This window comes from Argopecten irradians, chromosome 16 (genome assembly GCF_041381155.1).
Source record: "Argopecten irradians isolate NY chromosome 16, Ai_NY, whole genome shotgun sequence".
NCBI lineage: Eukaryota > Metazoa > Mollusca > Bivalvia > Pectinida > Pectinidae > Argopecten > Argopecten irradians.
The window spans coordinates 10,275,741-10,299,327 of NC_091149.1; the positions used below are offsets into that span (position 1 = coordinate 10,275,741).

At 33.9% G+C, this 23,587-nt stretch overlaps 1 protein-coding gene across 1 annotated transcript; it reads right to left on the minus strand.

Annotated features, from left to right (window-relative positions):
- Positions 1 to 3,409: 3,409 nt before the first annotated feature.
- Positions 3,410 to 20,322, minus strand: LOC138311124 (uncharacterized). The gene is made up of 4 exons (XM_069252570.1): positions 20,021 to 20,322; positions 18,088 to 18,173; positions 14,642 to 14,857; positions 3,410 to 4,435 (listed from the first exon to the last, which is right to left on the minus strand). Exons 2-4 carry the CDS (start codon positions 18,161 to 18,163, stop codon positions 4,287 to 4,289), a joined length of 441 nt encoding a protein of 146 aa, XP_069108671.1. The 5' UTR covers positions 18,164 to 18,173; positions 20,021 to 20,322; the 3' UTR covers positions 3,410 to 4,286.
- Positions 20,323 to 23,587: the final 3,265 nt, after the last annotated feature.

Here is a 23,587-nt window from a genome sequence, read left to right on the forward strand (position 1 = left end):
TTTGTTTTACTATATTTGATACTGTATTGTATATTAAGTGAATCCGTTTTTAACGTTTGTGTGTTGCAATATAATAAATTATGCAAAGTTAAATTGACATTTCTGAACATTTCTTCAAAATTGGAAAATATAGTGTATGTTAACTAAAATCGATATAGTGTTTGTAAAATAAAATAGCTGTTTCGTTGGATGTTGTGTTTGATATTAAAATGTGTTTCAGAAATGGTGGAAGTTCTTCATGTCGCGTTTCCTGTTGCTTATCTCCTTTAAACAGGAAGATAACAAAATAGTACTAAAAAAAAAAAAAAAAAAAAAAAAATTACGGAAACGACGTCATGCGACAACCCTTAAACACTATATATTAAAAAAAAAACAAACAAACAATCGCTTAATGAGATATTTATGACTTAGATGAGGCTTCAATAAGCTAAAAATATTTGAATTTTCCTAAAATGAATTCGGACATTTTTTATTATGTCTATTTTAGGAGGTGTACCATTTTGGATGTTCAAATCTGCTTAATCACAGTGCTATATATTGATAAACATATGCACTGCTGACAGGTAAACAAATAATTAAATTAAAACTGAAGGCATCTTTTTATGGAATGTTAAAGAAAAAATCTATATTCAAGCATACGTCAGAAAATTGAAACAATTATCTTCAAAAAGTGTGGGGGCCGAATGGTCAGTTGCCAGGTACTGACCGCTGTTCGGTGGTTTTTCTCCGGGTATTCCGGCTTTCCTCCACCAACAAACCTGACACGTCCTTACATGACTCTGATTGTTAATAGGACATATAACTTATAAAACCAAAACCATTCTGCAACCAGCAGATGCATTGCATTGTCGGCATACACCTACCACATACATGTTTGCTGTATTCGACACTGACGTAAAGTAGCTGTATTTGTGCACGTGCGTCGATTCTATCGAACTCCTATTGGCTGATTCATTGTTTTGAAAGTCGAACATATTTGTTGAACATTATAATACGAATATGTTAATAAATGTAGCACTTTCACAAATAACAAGCTTAAGAGACTCATTAGGCCTGTATCGTTCAGCTGTTTCAGGAAAAGAACAGAAGCTAACAACTTGAAGGGGGGGGGGGGGACTTGGGACCAACCCCACCGTTTATAAATAATTAGTTCCCCTTCACCCAATGAAGCTCAGATTAAATTGGAAATCAATCCCTTTATTCCTACAGAAGAATGATTTTAAGGATTTGCTACATTTCCCCTATTGAGCCAGCTCCTCGGGCCACTGAGGGACCAGAACCACCGTTTATACAAAATTAGTTCCTCTTCGACCAAAGAAGCTCGAGATTAAATTAGAAACTCAATCCCTTCTTCATACAAAAGAAGAGGGATTTTAAAGAATTTATATTTCCCTATTAGGACCCGCCCTGGGCCCCTTGGGGAGCCACACTCACGTTTAAAAAATTGGTTTCTCTTCACCCAAGGAAGCTTAACAGAATTAGAACTTATATAATTAATCCCTTCATTCCTACAGAATACGGATTTTCAAATATTAACTTTATTTAGCTTTATTGGGCCCTGCCCTCGGGCCCCTGGGGGACCAGACCTACCGTTCATACAAAGTTGGTTTCCCTTCATCCAAGGAAGCTTCAGACCAAATTAGAATAAAATCCCTTTATTCCTACAGAAGAAGATTGATTGTAAAAAATGTTGCTATATTTCCCTATTAGGCCCCGCCCCTCAGGCCCCGCCCCTCAGGCCCCGCCCCTCAGGCCCTCGGGGGAACAGACCCACGACAAGAAGGTGTTTTTTGTGTGAAAAGTTGACGGAAGACGGACGACGTACCATGACATTAGCTCACTGGCCCTTTCAGCCAGGTGAGCTAAAAATCATATGCATTTTTGCAAAGTTACAGAATAAAAAGTAAAATACATGGTCAGTATCTTTGAATATTAACTGATTTTTAGCTCGGGACAGAAGACAAAAGTGACATGCAAAAAGCTCGCCACTTTTGTCTTTCATGCACCCTCGCCAAAATACAGCTTATATTTGAAGATACTGCCCATGTTTTCTCTCTATATATCGTTCCGGTCAACGAAACGTATCGTGAAAATGTCAAATTCGTATAAGTTGAAGACTAGGATTTTATCTTTTTTCTACTTCCTAACGTCTCCCTTGTTTGCCTTTATTTCAGCACTCGACACTGAGGTAAGTTTTGGGTTTTTTACCCTGGCCGAGAAACACCAGAGTCTATAAAGGTGGTAGTTTCTATTCTTGCTGAAAGCTCAGTATAAAGTGAGTGGGGCGAGGTTTGTCCATTTTCAGTATAATGGTGGATGTAGTTATTTATTTTTTCGGCAGTATGCTTCATCGAGATAACACTATAAAAAGTTCAAATGTATCAATATCACAAGGAGACACAACGTCTAAAGAGGCTCCTAAAATATACAGACGTCCGCTCACCAGAACAAATTGTATACATGCATGGGATGTCGGCCTTAAATGACACCGGCTGTTAATAGGATGTTAATCATATCAACCATTTCATGCTAAACCGTGTCTGTTTATAAGACGTTTATGTCATAAGCCGAACCAAACCAAATCCTAAACAAATCAAACTGGTAATCTTCAAAATCACGAAATAATGAACACATAAAAGAATACCCATACGCTTTTTCGAACGTTTTTTTTTTATAGATATTGGGCTGATGAAGGCTCTTTAGTGGCTGAATATATTCCATTGAATTTTTTTTTTATTTTATTTTATTTTGAATTTATTTTTGCCTTTTATTTCGGATTATTAATATAATAGCTTTATTTCGCTTTTATCTCATTATACTTTTTCGGGGTTTTTTCCAGTTCTAAAAAATTCTAAAACAGATCTGAGATGTTGACCACACAGTCTTTTTTTTATTCCGTCTTATTAGCATTAAACATCTGCGTTTTTACATGATTTCAAAATAATGAGGGTTTATTAGAATGATAATTAAATTTATGCACAATAATGTGCATAATTTTGGTTTTTAAATCATCGTTTCAGGGAGGTAGCGATGAATGAGATATCATTAAAATGTGAAACTTAAAAGAGAAGGACTAAAACGAAATACATTTATGACATTTTAAGTATCTTTAAATTAAAAAATAATTTCTAGAAGACATCTTTTAATCTTGAATATTTGTTTAATAATGAATCAAAATAATTTCCTCTTTCTCTAAATTGAATATTTACTTATTTTATTAGCTTTAGCAAACATGACTTAATATGCATTTCAACAACATGGAAAATACAAAGTAATAAAAGTCCTATTTGTGTTTGTTGGACTTTTAAAGTGGATGAAAACACATTTAATTGTTATTAAATGAACTATGTCATTAAAAAGACATATAAATGATATTGTTTGGTAATTAAAAATGACAAAAACAATGACATCAGTAGTTAAGTTTTTATTAAGTTATATTTGATGGGACAACATAGTCTAGAATCTGTAAGATAACAAAGATTTAATTTATTTTTAACGTAACGCTTTTGGTAATGGTTAGAAGATGAAATATTCGGAAAACCTTCACAGATTAGTAAAATCATTATACAAATCTTAAATGAACAGCATAAATAACAAAAAAAAATGGAGTTAATATTCCATTTATGCATCCTATCTCGTAGAGATGTCTCCATTCTTTTTAAAGTCTCCAGCCGCTTCGGTTAATGTGACAGACTGACGGCTTTTGCGTTTAGCGGATAAGTAGCACCTGGGAGGCATCTAATACTGCGGAAGTTGTTCAAGCATTCAGACAAGTATGACATTAATTGGGTCAATTTGTTATGTAGAGCTGTACTCTAAGGGAAGTAGCAGGAATTTAATGAGCAATTAAGACAATGATACAGCAGCCGGGCTGGGGTTCGGACTCAGAACCTCTGAACCACCTGAAGGATCAGGTGAAATATATATCACTGACCAACTTGGTCTAGTATCGACAGAATTGTTACCCCATTGATGTATTAGAACACTTCACAATGATCGCAAGGATTCTATAGACTTTGAAATCTATTCCTGCTCGTAAAAACATACTTCTTCATAACAAATTATCTCTTATAACTGTTTTTATTTGCATATTACAGAGTTATCTTCATTTGCAGGTAGGTATTGATTGTGTCGTCATGTGTTCGCGTGCGTAACGTACTACTTTTTTGAGCAAAAGACAAGAATTTCGCATGCACAATTATGACGTCAGAATGGATACCTTCCCGCAAGGAAGGCAACTCTGTAATATACAAAGATGGAATAATACGTTGCTTTTATTTCTAATTTCAGACGCCACAGAATCGTCTAGGGGACGGCGATTTTTCACTAGTACATCTTACTTTCCCATAGTTTTGACAACTACACTCGTTGATATCGTCTGCTGCCTTAAACCGGTCGGTCCTTTTGTATGTTTTTCCAGCATACACACATGTACCTGAAACAGAGAAATAATCTAGTTGGTTGATTGAGTATATTAACGCCCTATGAACGAATAAACTATGTTCATTTTACAACATTTGTTATATAACTTGTCACTTTCGATTGGACGACTATACACACGACGGGGTCTTAATAACCAGACTACCCGAAGAAAACCAACATAATCGGACAGGTGACCCATACCTCTTCGCGTACATGTCAGTAACAGAACCCAGGCCGGTAGGTTAAATGCTAGTGGCTTAATCACCATATTTCCCGATCACGCTATCAAGAGTGCCATTTAAGCATGTCTGAGGGTATACGTGTTTTTAGAAGGCTGTGGTATACTCGTGTTTTGTATTTATGTTACACATGTAGTGGAACTCTGTCATAGTGGTATCTCATTGAAATACGCCGCCAAAGAACACAAACTCATGTTTTACAAGGTTTTTTTTTAAACATTAGGGACATAACATAATTATTATTAAATTCACGGAGATCACGGTAATGAATAACAAATAAAGTCTTTAATACATTATCCAATCTTACCATGAAATTTAAAACAAGACATGCTAAGGGTAAAGCATTTTTGGGCCCAGTTTAATGCACATTCCTTAAATTTAAAGCATCTCTTAACTTCAAATTCTCTTTAGGAAAGCATTACAGAATTTAAAGTGTAAAGTAAGTCAATGAAACCAGTCTAAATGCGTTCATTTGCCTTCCAAAAATTCTATTATATCAAAACGACGGTCAAGTTCTGCTTACGCTGTTGGGTTTGACCTTCGAAATTATGGAAAAGTCCCGTGTAAATTTAGCAAAGTTCTAAAAATAAATTCTGAAACCGGGACTGCGTGGGGATGTTAACACGGACATAGCCAGTCGGGAGGACTCCTATAATATAAACTAATTTCGTCGCATATAGAGCGATTTTGATGCGAAGTTTCATTTTTCTTTTTTCCAAAGAAATTTTACTGGAGATATCAACATCATTTTTACCGTCTCTAGCCTTCCTTTGCCCGAATATTAACTTAAAGGAGGACTTCTTAACTTCACATTTTTTCCTTATTTTCTGTAGTGCTTACCAATGGGGAAATTTAAGTTAAGGAATTCCTTTAAGTTATAAAGGAATGTTGGTGAAACTGGGCCCTGCTCCATCAATGGAACATATCACACAGTGCATCATACACATTACTCCATTTATATAAATATAACTTATTGCCGACAGAATCGCAAAAAGATTGACCAGCGAAGATTGCCGAATATATGGTATCTGTAGGAAAAATTGTTTTTTTTCGAGATTACGTTAATCAGTGTATTGCAATACAAAATATAATTAATAAAGAATTCGTTACCTTTCTCTGCGTTTCATAAGACACCATAGACAATTATGTTTATATACATATTGCAACAGATAGAGACAAAACAACTCATGAATATTCATACACCTGTCGTCATTAGGATGCATAAGATGCATAATTGTTGTCAGCTCGTGCATTTTAACATGTTTCGTGTGCAGGAGGTCACGAGATTTACATGTATAGATAGTGCTAATCTGACAAATGCAGACATTAATGCATGTAGTGCAGGTTTATAATATTTCACATACAATTTCAGACGTAACGGTAGTTTTAGAAATACTTCATTCATATGGTATTAAGATATCAAATTCATGTACTTGTTTATTTTTAGTTTATATACCTGGTGATGCTTATCTATATTTTATTTATCTGTTTATTTTTAGTTTATTTATCTGTTTATATTTAGTTTATTTACCTGTTTATTTATTTGTGTATTTATTGTTTATCTATCTGTGATTTATAGTTTATTCATCTGTTTATTTGTAGATTATTTATTTATAGTTTATTTATCTATTTCTTTATAGTTTATTTATCTGTTTACTTATAATTTGTTTATCTGTTGATTTATAGTTTATATTTTCGTTTATTTATAGGTAATTTATCTTTTTAATTTATAGTTTTTTTTTCTATTGATATATAGTTTATTTATCTGTTTATTTATAGTTAATAGTACATAATATTAACAAAGTAGCTTTACCAAAACTGTTAATGCACTATCAACAGTCAGGGTGAAGGAATAAAAAGTTATATAAACCGTCCATATTTAAAAAAAAAAACAACTCTGTGCCGGAAACTGAATCGTAGCGGCAACACTAAAATCCGGAGTGATAAACCCGGATAATGTAATTTTCGCCGGGACCGATAACTCTTATCCGGGAGCTGATGTGGCGGCGCAGACAGAACTAGTATCAAATGGGCAAACTGTTCACTTACAGTCATTTTAGGACGGCCTCTCATATATGTGCAATCTGTTGTGTGTAGATACCTGCTTTGGGAGGATGCCTTCATATGGAACTAGACGTTTGGTAGGATTTGTTTATTTTTATTGATTTTGTTTTATTTATTTGGAAACAAAGGTGTTTTTATTGTTTGATCGTCAAGGCAGTTATTATAAAATTTACTTTTTTTATTTTTTATTTTTGTTTTACTTGAATTCATTTCTATCAATGACGTATTCTGTAGACTTACTACCAACTACCTCATTTTCCCGTATATAATATTTCGATCTTCGGTATTGACAATGTATTTACAAATGCTTGGATTTACGATCAATGTCTCTTAATGACAATCGTTCAGTCATATATACAAATTGTACGGATTATATAAACTTTAGGATTAATTAAATACTATTATAACAGTATGTATAAACAGTATGTATGGATCGTGTATGGACGGCCTCCAATATATGCAGTGTGTTGGGTGTATGAAGTGCAAGGTGCGTGTTTTGGGAGGCTGTGGTATATTCGTGTTGTGTCTCATTGTATAGCGTTAAAGCTAACGCAAAAAAAGTGTATTTCGCAAATATCAAATGATTAACAATAATTATACGGATTGTTACACAACTAAGGCCCACAAGCAAAATGTTCATTCTCAAACATAATTTATACGTATTCATTTATTTTATAAATAGCTGTCTTGTAACGTTCATCGGACCATTAGAGAAGTAAATATAAAAATATCATCTTGCAATATATCGGAGTACCGAATTATTCACAGAAAGTTTTCCAGACGTAGTTACACAGGTTATTACACAAGGCACAACATTTCAAAATATTGTGAATCGACTTTTTTTCGTGGCTACTTAATTTTGTGATTTCATTAAAAAAAGTTCCCGAAGAACAACATTCGCGAATGTTAAAAATGTGTGAAAATTTCTAACAGTTACATTGATGAAGGTGTTAGTTCGTGGAGATAATGTTTTGCAAATATATTTGGATCGCAAAATTCGCAAAAGTAAATTGCATGCGACGTAAAAGGAAGTTTGTTTTAAAGCGTTTTCTATCATAAAAATAACTTGACAGACGTTTTGTTTAGCTGCATCGCATTACTACAGCATTATATTAATAAATAAATATTTCGTGTCGTTTTACAATATTTGATTTATTACCTGTCTTGTTGACACGGCGATCGGGTCATTTCGCGAGGAAAAATATTTCAAAGGTTTTGTATCATTAAGATCATGTGCGGTATTAAACTTGGCCTGTACATGACTCGTATATGACATTTAACTTTTAAAATCTACTAGATAGTGTCTGTTTATATTTCACAAGTTTGATATATGGTCTTTAATTAACTCGATGTGTCTCTTAGACATGCCTTCTAGGTAATTACACGGGTCTGACTGCGTGTTTTATTGTTTTCAAGTTTTATTGTTTAATTTAACAATGACCCGAATGTATATAGTATTTTAAATAACTCAACGTAGTTCCGTGTAAGGATGGAAGGGACGTCTAAATAAACTTATCTAATCTGTTCGCAGATGATTTTTCCCTCTACGCCATCGTAGACATTCTGCCTAGATATGCAAACTTGTTAAATAAATAATTTAAGGGAAATTCATATCTGCTATGAACGTTGGTTGGTTAAATTTCATCCTAAAAAATGAATCTCTAAATCAGTGGGAAAATGAATAAGCCCCCTCTTCGCATGGACGACTTTCCGATTTCTGTGGTTGAAAACCATAAACATACAGGAATGTTTTTTCTCTCACGATGGGACATGGACAGATCAAGTACATTATATGATTAAAAAAGCTTCTGCCAAACTAAGTATTCTCAGAAAATTTAAAGTTAATATTGATGGGAAATCGTTCCAAATTATTTACTTCTCTTTTTATTTGATCCATGCTGGAATACACTGATATTGTCTGGAACAACTTAACCATTTCACAATCTCAGCTACTTGAAAATAAACAACTTGGAGCTGCGAGGTTAAATACTGGGGGCACTAAACTTACTAGTCATGAAAATCTTTATAGGGAATCTTGGTTAGATAGCTTGAAATAAAAACGTAGCATAAAAAAATATTCAAATAAATAAAATTGTCTTTGGTTTTTGTCTCCTTATCTCCCTGAGCTACTCCAACAATGCAGAAATGATTCACATCATTTTGATATATGTGATACTGATCACCTTACAAATGTCTTTTGTAAAACCAAACTTTCATAAAAGATCATTTCTTCCTTATTTTATTGAACTATCTTCCTTCTGATAAAAAAACAACCATTAAATAATTAACCTTAAAAATACTTGAACAGACACTCCCGAACAGTCCCTCCATATTACAATTACGTAAAAAGTCTAGATAAGATCTATCATGCCAGACTGAGAATGATCTGTAGCGTTTTGAAATGTTATCTTTTCTATCGTAATATTAGTAGTCCCTTATGATTCTGAAGACAAGCTGACGAAACAGCAGCTCATTTTCTTCTCTATTGTACTAGTCATAGTGACATTAGACAACCATTTTTCAGGAATTCACCAGAAGGCTTCACTCTGGACACTCCTGATATGTTGTGCACTTTGAATGAAAAGTTATTTTGTTACCAAGGTACACCTGGACGAGATAATGTTTATCTTGTCATAACACAATGTCGTCATGCAAACATTTGTAGAATTATACATAATTATTAATTTTTGTAACTCAGTAACATTCCTTATGAAAATGTATTTCACCATCGATCTTTTCTCTCCTCCCTCCTTCCTTTAATTCATAATTTAATCCATCCTACTGGCACTGTCTCCCACTTTCTCCTCATCCTCATATCCTACCAACCTCCCCCCTCCTTCCTTTAATTCATAATTTAATCCATCCTACTGGCACTGTCTCCCACTTTCTCCTCATCCTCATATCCTACCAACCTCCCCCTCCTTCCTTTAATTCATAATTTAATCCATCCTACTGGCACTGTCTCCCACTTTCTCCTCATCCTCATATCCTACCAACCTCCCCCTCCTTCCTTTAATTCATAATTTAATCCATCCTACTGGCACTGTATCCCACTTTCTCCTCATCCTCATATCCTACCAACCTTCCCCCCTCCTTCCTTTAATTCATAATTTAATCCATCCTACTGGCACTGTCTCCCACTTTCTCCTCATCCTCATATCCTACCAACCCCCTCCCTCCTTCCTTTAATTCATAATTTAATCCATCCTACTGGCACTGTCTCCCACTTTTCTCCTTATCCTCATATCCTACCAACCTCCCCCTCCTTCCTTTAATTCATAATTTAATCCATCCTACTGGCACTGTCTCCCACTTTCTCCTCATCCTCATATCCTACCAACCTCCCCCCTCCTTCCTTTAATTCATAATTTAATCCATCCTACTGGCACTGTCTCCCACTTTCTCCTCATCCTCATATCCTACCAACCTCCCCCCTCCATCCTTTAATTCACAATTTAATCCATCCTACTGGCACTGTCTCCCACTTTCTCCTCATCCTCATATCCTACCAACCCCCCACCCCCTTCCTTCCTTTAATTCATAATTTAATCCATCCTACTGGCACTGTCTCCCACTTTCTCATCATCCTTATATCCTACCAACCTCCCCCCTCCTACCTTTAATTCATAATTTAATTCAACCTACTGGCACTGTCTCCCACTTTCTCACCATCCTCATATTCTCCCCCTCCCCCCGGTTTACACTTATCTCATACTTGTAACTTATTCACTATATCTGGTTTTGCTGTTATTACTTTCTATTTATAATTTGCTCTAATGTGGTTGTCGCCAGCCTGTCTGTACTAAAGAGCCAGATTTGTATAATTATATCAATATTTTTTCTGAATCCTTGCATTTGTAAAGTAATGTAAGGTAATGACTTTGTTTTGAAAATAAAATATGGTTTTAACTAAACTCAACTGTCGCAATTTCCTCATTGAATTGCTTTATATTTGGAACTCTACACTATATATAATATAGAGATTATCTTTTTCTTATTTAGAATTATTGATTGACAGTTATGAATTTATTAAGAGTATAATTAAAACAATAAACTATATTTCATTCCGTTATCTATTCACTTTCAGATTTATGTTAAGTAATGTCATGAGCTAAAATATATATGAGGATTTAAACATCGACCGTGTGACCGACTTTACTTTAAGCACATAGTACACATGCGGGACCATCCTTATATGCTCTATAGGCGGCTGAGCGGTGAGGTATATCACCATGTTGCTTTGTAAATGTCTGTATGTTTAAGGAGACTTCGGTATATTTGTGTTGTGTCTCCTTGTGATAGTGTGTTTTAGGTGGCTGCGGTCTATATTGTGTTTTATTCCCTTGTGATAGTGTGTTTATGGAAGTGTTGTGTCTCTTTCTGATAGTGACATTCTAACCCTTTCTAAGTGCTTACTGAAGCATGTCGCCTACACTAATATACCGCAGCCTCCGAAAACATACATACATCGACACAAAAAATGCACACATGGGAGGCTGTCATCAATAGGAACTAATGGATTTTTGATTTGATTTAAATTTTATGTTATAAATAAAACTTCCAACTTCTGTCTTTGTCATCTCCAATTTGCGTGTTTGTCTTTGTCATCTCCAATTTTTGTTTCTGTCTTTGTCATCTCCAATTTGTGTGTTTGTCTTTGTCATCTCCAATTTGTGTGTTTGTCTTTGTCATCTCCAATTTGTGTGTTTGTCTTTGTCATCTCCAATTTGTGTGTTTGTCTTTGTCATCTCCAATTTGTGTGTTTGTCTTTGTCATCTCCAATTTTTGTTTCTGTCTTTGTCATCTCCAATTTGTGTGTTTGTCTTTGTCATCTCCAATTTGTGTGTTTGTCTTTGTCATCTCAAATTTGTGTGTTTTGTCTTTGTCATCTCCAATTTTCGTTTCTGTCTTTGTCATCTCCAATTTGTGTGTTAGTCTTTGTCATCTCGAATTTGTGTGTTTGTCTTTGTCATCTCCAATTTTCGTTTCTGTCTTTGTCATCTCCAATTTGTGTGTTTGTCTTTGTCATCTCCAATTTTTTTCTGTCTTTGTCATCTCCAATTTGTGTGTTAGTCTTTGTCATCTCGAATTTGTGTGTTTGTCTTTGTCATCTCCAATTTGTGTTTCTGTCTTTGTCATCTCCAATTTGTGTGTTTGTCTTTGTCATCTCCAATTTTTCTTATTTCTTTGTCATCTCCAATTTGTGTGTTTGTCTTTGTCATCTCCAATTTTGTGTTTGTCTTTGTCATCTTTGTGTGTTTGTCTTTGTCATCTCCAATTTGTGTGTTTGTCTTTGTCATCTCCAATTTGTGTGTTTGTCTTTGTCATCTCCAATTTGTGTGTTTGTCTTTGTCATCTCCAATTTGTGTGTTTGTCTTTGTCATCTCCAATTTGTGTGTTTGTCTTTGTCATCTCCAATTTGTGTGTTTGTCTTTGTCATCTCCAATTTGTGTGTTTGTCTTTGTCATCTCCAATTTGTGTGTTTGTCTTTGTCATCTCCAATTTGTGTGTGTTTGTCTTTGTCATCTCCAATTTGTGTGTTTGTCTTTGTCATCTCCAATTTGTGTGTTTTGTCTTTGTCATCTCCAATTTTTGTTTCTGTCTTTGTCATCTCCAATTTGTGTGTTTGTCTTTGTCATCTCCAATTTGTGTGTTTGTCTTTGTCATCTCCAATTTGTGTGTTTGTCTTTGTCATCTCCAATTTTTGTTTCTGTCTTTGTCATCTCCAATTTGTGTGTTTGTCTTTGTCATCTCCAATTTTCGTTTATGTCTTTGTTATCTCCAATTTGTGTGTTTGTCTTTGTCATCTCCAATTTGTGTGTTTGTCTTTGTCATCTCCAATTTGTGTGTTTGTCTTTGTCATCTCCAATTTTTGTTTCTGTCTTTGTCATCTCCAATTTGTGTGTTTGTCTTTGTCATCTCCAATTTGTGTGTTTGTCTTTGTCATCTCCAATTGTGTGTTTTGTCTTTGTCATCTCCAATTTTTGTTTCTGTCTTTGTCATCTCCAATTTGTGTGTTTGTCTTTGTCATCTCCAATTTGTGTGTTTGTTTTTGTCATCTCCAATTTGTGTGTTTGTCTTTGTCATCTCCAATTTGTGTGTTTGTCTTTGTCATCTCCAATTTGTGTGTTTGTTTTTGTCATCTCCAATTTGTGTGTTTGTCTTTGTCATCTCCAATTTGTGTGTTTGTCTTTGTCATCTCCAATTTTGTGTTTCTGTCTTTGTCATCTCCAATTTGTGTGTTTGTCTTTGTCATCTCCAATTTTGTGTGTTTGTCTTTGTCATCTCCAATTTGTGTGTTTGTCTTTGTCATCTCCAATTTGTGTGTTTGTCTTTGTCATCTCCAATTTGTGTGTTTGTCTTTGTCATCTCCAATTTTTGTTTCTGTCTTTGTCATCTCCAATTTGTGTGTTTGTCTTTGTCATCTCCAATTTGTGTGTTTGTCTTTGTCATCTCCAATTTGTGTGTTTGTCTTTGTCATCTCCAATTTGTGTGTTTGTCTTTGTCATCTCCAATTTGTGTGTTTGTCTTTGTCATCTCCAATTTGTGTGTTTGTCTTTGTCATCTCCAATTTTTGTTTCTGTCTTTGTCATCTCCAATTTGTGTGTTTGTCTTTGTCATCTCCAATTTGTGTGTTTGTCTTTGTCATCTCCAATTTGTGTGTTTGTCTTTGTCATCTCCAATTTGTGTGTTTGTCTTTGTCATCTCCAATTTTTCTTCTCCAATTTGTGTGTTTGTCTTTGTCATCTCCAATTTGTGTGTTTGTCTTTGTCATCTCCAATTTGTGTGTTTGTCTTTGTCATCTCCAATTTGTGTTTCTGTCTTTGTCATCTCCAATTTGTGTGTTTGTCTTTGTCATCTCCAATTTGTGTGTTTGTCTTTGTCATCTCCAATTTGTGTGTTTGTCTTTGTCATCTCCAATTTTTCTTCTGTCTTTGTCATCTCCAATTTGTGTGTTTGTCTTTGTCATCTCCAATTTTTCTTCTGTCTTTGTCATCTCCAATTTGTGTGTTTGTCTTTGTCATCTCCAATTTGTGTGTTTGTCTTTGTCATCTCCAATTTTTTGTTTTTGTCTTTGTCATCTCCAATTTGTGTGTTTGTCTTTGTCATCTCCAATTTGTGTGTTTGTCTTTGTCATATCCAATTTATGTGTTTGTCTTTGTCATCTCCAATTTGTGTGTTTGTCTTTGTCATCTCCAATTTGTGTGTTTGTCTTTGTCATCTCCAATTTGTGTGTTTGTCTTTGTCATCTCCAATTTGTTGTTTTTGTCTTTGTCATCTCCAATTTGTGTGTTTGTCTTTGTCATCTCCAATTTGTTTTTTGTCTTTGTCATCTCCAATTTGTGTGTTTGTCTTTGTCATCTCCAATTTGTGTGTTTGTCTTTGTCATCTCCAATTTGTGTGTTTGTCTTTGTCATCTCCAATTTGTGTGTTTGTCTTTGTCATCTCCAATTTGTGTGTTTGTCTTTGTCATCTCCAATTTTGTGTGTTTGTCTTTGTCATCTCCAATTTGTGTGTTTGTCTTTGTCATCTCCAATTTGTGTGTTTGTCTTTGTCATCTCCAATTTGTGTGTTTGTCTTTGTCATCTCCAATTTTTATTTCTGTCTTTGTCATCTCCAATTTGTGTGTTTGTCTTTGTCATCTCCAATTTTTGTTTCTGTCTTTGTCATCTCCAATTTGTGTGTTTGTCTTTGTCATCTCCAATTTGTGTGTTTGTCTTTGTCATCTCCAATTTGTGTGTTTGTCTTTGTCATCTCCAATTTTTTAATTTTATATAACTACACAAGTCTTTGCTATGAGTACTGATCCTGGCTGTTAATAGCACGTTGATCTATTAAAGCAGACCAAGGATCTGATATAAATCTGATTGAGAGTAATTGCGAGAAACAAATACAACAAACCAAGGACAACTTACCTGGGCAGGTCATGCAATTTCTATCCAGTGTTGGTACCGGAGGAATAACTTTCCTTTTCCTCTTGCATTCCTGCAGGTCAGGACAACTGAAGTACTTGCAGTAGACACATTCATTGTCAAAGATACAGTGTCGGAACATCTTCTTTATCCATAAAGGTTCATGTGGGTGGCAAACTCTCACGCAATCTCCGTAGACGTCACGTTTGATATTACTCCCTGGGAAAGAAGATAATACATATATAGTCTAATATGTCACTGCAAAGTGTAGAAAAAGGACATTTTACAGGTTTTTTAGCATGTATACTTGCATTTTGTAGTCCAAAATGTCGAGGGAAGTGTAGAAAAGTAAATTGTACAGGTTTGTTTTTGTTCACGCCTATTCGTCGTTTATCATGTCTTGATTACTTCCAAAGACAGAGTCTAACTTGCAAATTTACTTTATCCATCCATTAAGGAAATATGACGTCACTTTTTTTCTGATTAACGGATGTAATAACGTAAGGATTTCTTAGAAAAAGAGTCCCAAAATGAATTTGTAAATTTGAAGAGATTATCTACAATAGAATAAATTATTATGATTTTTTCTCTTTATGGAAATATAACACAAAAGTCCCCATTATAAACCACGAATCTATTCAATAAGGTAATCCTCAATTAAAGCTGTACAATCATTGGATTTGAATCGGTATACTCAAACGATTATTCTGAATAAATCAATTTGCCATGTCGTGTAAAATACGAGACAATTACATGTTTTAGATGTGACAGTTCCAATGTATCTTCTATAACTTGAAAGGGAGTTGATGACTCAAATTTTCATGTTAAATTTCATGTTAATTTATTGCAAAAGATTATGTAAATTTTATGAGATTCAGCTGTTCTGCAATACTTAGTGAATGGAAGTATTATATTTGGATGTGTTTGATGATTTAAACATGTTTTATTGCGATATTTTATATACAATGGGATTGACGTACTTGCAGTCTGTATATGGATACAACTACGTGACTCGGTTTTTTACGTTGAATAGATCACATTCAAATGATGTGATCATCGAATTTTAACATACAGGGTGCAGTTGTTCAATCTGATTAAATACATATCCTTATTATCACGACATTTGATAAGAGGATCTGACAACATCCCATTAGGTGTTACGTCCTGGGGACCTTTGGACCAATCAAATTGCTGCCTACAGACTCTTGAAAGTGAATTTGAGGGGACGAAAAAAAACCTGTCAGAATTAAATTCGTGTACGTAGTCATCTCACCCAAACAGGAATAACAAAGCTAATTGTATAAAGATACTAGGACGAAATGGAGTTTTCAATTGATGTAGCAAGGATGTAGAGAATGCATTTATCTGAAGTACAGGTGATACAAAGGTCATCCGAAGATGACCCCTTTTAGGATGTTTTCAGATTATCTATTTAATGCAATTGTTATAAGGAACTGTATTTTAATCAGATTCGTTGTTTAAAGTGACATGATTAGCAACATTTTCATTTCGTCTTTGCTGTAAACCCTGTTTTTTCATATATCTTTTCAAATACGAGCAAACTAAGTAAAGAATGCAGTACTTTTTTTTATTAAATTTTGTTATCAGGCACATAATCCATTTGGGGTCACTTTCTGTTTTCAAATCAATATTCTCAAAGTTGGTTTTCGACTTAAGTTTCCAAATTACAGTACTTTATGGAAGTCACGTTTTTGCCATATTAAGTAATTTTCACAACAGACATATCAATATACATATTGCAATGGAATGTCAATTGATATAGACAATAAGCGAAGTACACGGAGCTTCGTTATTAATTTTTTAAACATTAAAAATTATTCAAGCATAGACTCATTGGTTGTGTTTGTTTTGCAAAACTATTGATTGATTCTTTTTAGGGTAATTGAATTTCAACCTTATCAAGATATGTATCCTTATCATCACTTCGTTTTATAAAGGATATGGCAACATTAGGGGTCACGTTCTGGTGACCTTTGTACTTCAGTTCATGTGTATTTACGCCAGTTTAGTACATTTCTGAAAACGTCATTTCGTCACAGAATGCCATATAGATGTAGAATTTGTTTTGCTCTTTGGACGAAATGACCACACACAAAAGAATAATTATGATAGCTCTTGCTTACTATTTTTTACCGGCAGAAAAAAATCAGAGGTTAGACTACTATTTGATTGGTCAATGTGAAAGGTCATCAAATCGTGACCTCATATGGGATGTTGTCAAATTAAAGTGAGGATAAGCATCTGCTTTTCAATTGATATATTGAAAGGGAAAGAGAGCTGAGTAAAGCAATGGCAACTCAAGAATAGGTCTCTCCGTGTTCGCGACCGCCATTGAATAGGAAAACTGCACGCTTTCCCAGAATGAAAAGTAATTGAAAGAACAAGTAACTTTTCATATGTTGTTTTGGACACAATTTCAAAATAGGATAATGAAATACAAATTTAAAATGATTAGATCAATTTCAATTCCAGTAATGTATATATGATTATATAGGCAACTGCTTATTAATTCATACTGTCCATTAATTTACTTAATATTTAATATTGCTATATCTATGAATCATATTGCTAGACACAATGAATAACACACGTGACACTCCACTCAATCACTGATACGGATACCAGGCAAACCAATCGTTCCACTTCTTGTATACTGAATGTTAAGAACAAAGAGTAGCAAAATTAAATGCGTTCTAACGTCCTCCCTGCTGAGCACATTACATGGAAGTGACTCATGGACGAGGACGACTGGTACGCTCGTCGTCAGTATAATGTGACCGGGTGGGGTGTGCTGTTAAGTGTCTTCGCTAGAATGATGAAGTGAGAGCCCTATACATTGAGCAAGATTTAAATTATGGCTAGACGGCACATCGCAAATATACCATTGTATCCGAACATAAAATAAACGAACCGACCACTAAGGATAAATTGTCAGATCCTGTAGGAAGTGGAATCAAACAAGTTGCTTTTATATATCCGACGATCTGCTTAAAATACAGATTCTTTTTATCACTACCTTTGATACGAGGTGTTGACTACATCCCATTAAGGGGTCAAGTCCTGGAGACCTTTGGAAATGGCCAATCAAATTACTGCCTGCAGAATCTTGAATGTGAATTTCAGGTGACGAAATCGTTTGAAAAATCTGTCAGAATTATTCTCGTGTATGTGGTCACCTCACCAAAATAGCACAACAAAGCTAATTGTATAAATATACTGAGACGAAATGGCGTTTTACATTGATGAAGTAAGGTGTAGAAAATGCATTTGATCTGAAATACAGGTGGTATAAAGGTCATCCGAACATGACCCCTTATGGGATGTTGTCAGATCCTCTAAAGAACGGAGTGGTTTTAAGGAACTTTATTTAAATCTGATTGCCATATCAGAGTGATTTTGTCGGGAAATAGCATGATAAATTTTCTTACCATTACCAGCAGATACCACCACGCAAATCCACAGTACGCATGCGCAGAGGGGGATGGAATTCATGCTGCAATACATGCCCTATGGACTGCAAAACAAAAGTAAATTTATTTCAGATTATGATATATACTACCATCTTATGATTATCTAATATCCGTGCTCATGTCATATGATATTTATAAAACGAGATTTTAGGATTTTGTTTTGTTTGTTTGCTTGTTTTTTCTTCTTCTTTTTTGCGAGACATTTCATTTCAAGATGAGTTGTTTCATCTCAAATTATATGAATACGAATTTAGATACCTCTATCACATAATTACAACAACTTACTAAATATCTAATTATATAAATATCTTATTGATCTCAAAATTATTTTCAAACATTTATCGAAGGAAGTATCTACCGAATCCTGAGATAATATCATTGTTAACTTACGTTTAATTATGACGTCACAATACATTTCCAGCCAATGCAAAACGCTTCAGATTATATTAAATATGCAAAAATATTACATTGGTTAAATCATTGGATAAATAATGTGACAAATTGGTGTAAGGCACGCAATGAAGTGTTTGAATAAAGGTTTTAGAAAGCGTTGCAACATTTGATTATCATGACCTGAAAAAAAAACACAAAATAAAGGCTCAAAAGAAATCAATTACACATTGATAATTGAAACGGGAGCAAAACAGACTAAATTTATACTAATATATACATACTCGTTAATTTGATTAAATAGGTATGTCCATGATACATTTATCAATCTGCGTTTCTGTGTAAGGTGCAATTGTTTATTGTTAACACTTCCCTAAACCGATCGTGGTAGGTGTATAGCATTTTGGCCGGTTTTGAGAAGTGAACCCAATATCGACCATTACACTCCGAATAATGTTGTTCAAAACTCTCTATTTTTACATTATATTATACAACATGTTAATTAGTGTGCATTTTAATGACCGATATTATTGTTTATGTGAATATAATGCCAAAAGAGTGTAACCTGTAGAGTGTGGTCGAGCCAAATTCTTCGAATTAAACAGGCAGGATCTTCGTGTTAACGAGAGTAAACTGTATTACGTCAGAAACAAATGCATGTCTCTATGACCGATCATAGTTGGGTGTTTTTGAGAAGTGAACCCAATATCGACCATTACACTCCGGATATTGTACATGTGTGATTAGTATGCGATATTATTGTTAATATGGGTTGTCACAAAAGAGTGTGAACTGTAAAATGTTGTTGGGACCAGTCCAACTCTTCGAATTAAACAAACAGGATCTTTATGTATTACGTTTCGGTTTTAAATTAAAAACTATATCGTCATCTGTAAAACATGTATTACTAATCAGGATTTCCTCATGCCCAAAATCAAGATATGATAGCTATTAAAGTATTTTTTTTTTCAGTTTAAAACGATATAAAAAATTGGCATATACAGTTAAACCTCTTTAACTCGAGGCTCATATAGAATTTGTTTAAGTCTAAGTTTTTGTTGGAACAGTGAAACTCTAACTTTATATCGAAACTCATTTAACTCGAATTACTTGAAAAGCGTTACCATGGTCCGCCTATAATAAAGATTTTAAAATATATCAAATGAAACACAAGAAAATTCCTTCGGAGCAATCTTCCTTCACGTATATATATATATTTTTAAATTTTAAAATGCACTGGATGAAAGGTTGAGAAGTCATGACATGCTAAATTACACACAACTATATCAAATTGAAAATGAAAAATATATAAGTGCATTGTACTTGTTTCTGAATCCAACATCTAGTAACATGTATATTGTTCTGAATCCTTATTGAATAAAATATTGCTTAAACCAAATTTAAAAAAAAATGTGAAAAATATAAATATATAGTAACTACTTATAATATTAAATATTTCAGTAAAGGTTAACATAAGAGAAGTGAAATGCATGCTACCCACCTTGGAGAATGGAATCCGATGGGAAGGGTTTCGACTTTCTCGATTGCTACACGGATCGACACATTATATATATACCGATTGGCGATACAGGTGAAATTGTGACCTTATGTTAATCAGTCTTTATGATAATTTGTAAATACAGGTGAAAAATAAGTTATAATTAGACTGTACATCGTTTAGTTAGCGGATCATCTGTCTGTCTGTCAAGTGTGCGGATGTTATACGTGAAGATATCAGACACTTTTATATCTCTGTACCGTCCATGGAGGCATGTGTCGTCTCATGTATGATTTTTACAGTTAAACTGGTAAACACAATATGTTGATAATTCGTATTGCAACCACGCATATAACTTGTGAATTTATTTTTTAGAAAATTGAGAAGAATGGGTAGTTTTTATGTGGTTGATTTGCTGAAAAATTAGTTTACGCATAATCAGACTCCATTTGGAACAAGGAAATTGACATTTATCAATGTCGGAGTGACAGAAACAGTCTCCGTGGGCACGCGAGCTCAGACTATTTGACGTTTGTAATGTGTTCTATGCAATGATATACAACTTCTTGTGAATCAGTATTTATAACAGTCACGCAGGGTCTGATGACTGCCCACACCTGTTACACAGATAAACAATAAAACATTGAGGTCACTAATTTTTACTTCATCGGGGTTTGAAAGAAATTTTGGTTTGAAAACTGTGCAGCGGATTCTCCAAAAAAATTGGGAACAAAATTTATATAAAATATATATTATGTATCACCCCATGAAGTTAAAAAAAAAGTAACATCAATGCTTTATGAATTGAAATTTTTCTGACTACCTGATAACATAAAATACGTTTAACTGTACGATTTCATTTTTTTTCGATGATTATTTTTACTAAATCAATACGTAACGTCGACGTCTCTATTGTGACGTCATAATAAAGTCTGTTTCTTCGCGCCATTCTGGAATTTTTTGTTCATAGCAGTATGAAGACAAACAATTTGCCAATCAGATTTAGTATGAAAACAAATAAAAATTATATATTGTTGTATGAATTAAACTTATATAATACGTATATTTGCGGTCAATTTCCGTTCTCCGAAAAAGATGCATTCATACTTCTGGATTGTATCAATTATGAGCATGAATTAATAGGAAGGTAAAGTTACTTCATAGTAATTAACTCTATGATTAATTAATGTGTATTAATGGATTTGACACTCGTGTCAAATCAGTAAACAATGTTGTATAGCTTAAACTTAAAGACTTCCTCCTGGGAAGTTTCGCTCATTTTCCGTTCTCCGCAAACACGTGTCACCTTTTTTTTAATTAATGGATTGTATAATTTACGATCATGTGTTAATTGGAACCTTTGTTAAGAAAATTTTAAGTATAAATAATAAACTCATTTATTATTTGATTTGTATATTAATTTTTTTAGAAATAATATTTAGAAACCCATTTTTAATATATAGTGATAACTGGAAACCTTTTTGACTTATATGTTGTAAAATATACAAATCTTTAAGGAAATAGCGAAATTGATGTTGAACATATTTTGTAAAGCATAATAAAGGATGAAATAACTTGATTACCATCGTGTGTCATTGGACTTTATAGTATAGCAAAGAGAGAGAAAAAAAACACTTTTTTTTCAAACTATATCTAAAGATGCTGACAAATGGTATTTTTCATATATCAAAACAGGAGCATTCGAATCATTTTTTCTTCAGCTGAAAAAGTTCTCTGCTTAACACCAATACCACCATTGAAAAGTTTAAAATTCTTATTTTACTTCAAGATAAAAATATCAAAAATGTTTAATTACGACCCAGAAAAGTCCATTACAATATGCCCTGTATGGAATGAAGTACTGATTGCACATCCAAAAAGCAAACAAAGTTATTCCATTATATATTTTTGTGATATTTAGCCATACATTTACATGAGTAAACACCAATTATTGTTCAAATTTTGGAGGATAATTGTTGAAATTTTCTAACGTATGCTTGAATCCCGATTTTTCTCTTAACATTCAACAAATAGATGCCTTTAGTTTTAATTTCATAATTTGTTTACTTGTCAGCAATACGTATATTTATTAATAGAGAGCTTTGAAACATCCCCGGTCCAGCCCTGTTTTTTCAGCAGATTCGAGTTCCCAAAATGGTACTCCTTCTTTTGATTTCATTAATAAACGTCTAGCCATGCTAAAAATGTTTAGATTCATTTAAGGAAAGTTCAAATATTTTTTTCATCTAAGTCAAAAATAATCCCATTCTGCAATTGTTTTCATCGTTTTGAAATACATGGTGTTTTAAGGATTGGCGCATGAAGTCGTCTCGAGGATTTTTTCCACAATTTCGTTATTTTCATATTTAAATATAAATGATAAGCAACAAGAAACAGTATGACATAAAAAAAATGTCACAGTCACTAATAAGCACCTTTATTTTATTAAGGACAATTATTGTCAGTTTTAGATGATTTTAAACTGAAAATTCTGCTTCATATATATCAGAGTGTACCATTTTCGGTAGCGTTCCAATTTGGATAGCGTCATGTTAGTCTATAAACAGTAACATTAACCTTTTTTTATCTATAACCTTTCCATTGGAGCAAAACTCTAAAATATGAAAGAAGGATGTGGCGTAAAGAGGATATGGTGGGTTTTTTCTCTATCAAAAAAAGGAGCAGATTAATTTTGGATTCAAAAGAAGTATAATGTGACGGTTTGGGTGTGTTCTTCGGTGACTCTTGTAGTATGCTTCAGTGGGATTGTACTATACTATTCACTAATATCTCACGGTTTAGACTGGTAGAACTGGAATAATGTATCAACTGCAGCCCGTCTGGCATTCTTGAACGTTTTCCATAAATTGAAGTTTGCAGTTGTCACCGTTGATCACAGTAAACTTGCTGCCTTCCGCCATAAATGTTGCTGACTATAATATTGACGTCACAATAGATTATCCCGACGTCATTGAATGAGGGGAAACTCCTGTTACGCTATATTTGGGTACGACTTGACGTCAAAAGTGATTATGACGTCACATTTCAAGGGAGTTTTCCTCGATCTATTTTTGACACAGGTTATTGGACTCGCGAGAGGCATCTGGAATGAGTCCAGTAACCTCGCGTGCTTTTTGCCGCCGATTTCGGGGTTGATATCGCAGTTGATGAATACTTCTGAGAAACTTATTGGCCAATCAAAATACAGCAAAAGCACCAGTCATATTATAAAACCAATATCTCAATGACAACACCAACATATCACAGACGTATTAAACATACAGTTATTCATACAAACACATTGCAAACAGAGAAGGCCGACATTACCTGACTGCTAATAGGACGTAAATAAAATTTACCATCATTGCAATACAATTGTACTAATGCCCTCCTTATAGTAAAGAGACACAGGATGAATATACCACAGCTTTCCAAAATATACAAACATTCACAATAACACATTGCATACAGAAGAGGCCGTCATTAGATGTCTGTGAATAAGAAGTAAATAAAATAATCAATTAATAAAGACAGCACAATAGAGACGCTTTGCGAACATACCACAACTTC

Bases quoted from the DNA above. Each gene is read 5' to 3' on its own strand.
- LOC138311124 (XM_069252570.1), bottom strand. From the start codon at position 18,163: ATGTATTGCAGCATGAATTCCATCCCCCTCTGCGCATGCGTACTGTGG. The intron at 14,858-18,087 runs GTAAGAAAATTT...CTTCTTTCCCAG, and splicing joins GGTGGTATCTGCTGGTAATG to GGAGTAATATCAAACGTGAC. The intron at 4,436-14,641 runs GTAAGTTGTCCT...TCTCTGTTTCAG, and splicing joins AAATTGCATGACCTGCCCAG to GTACATGTGTGTATGCTGGA.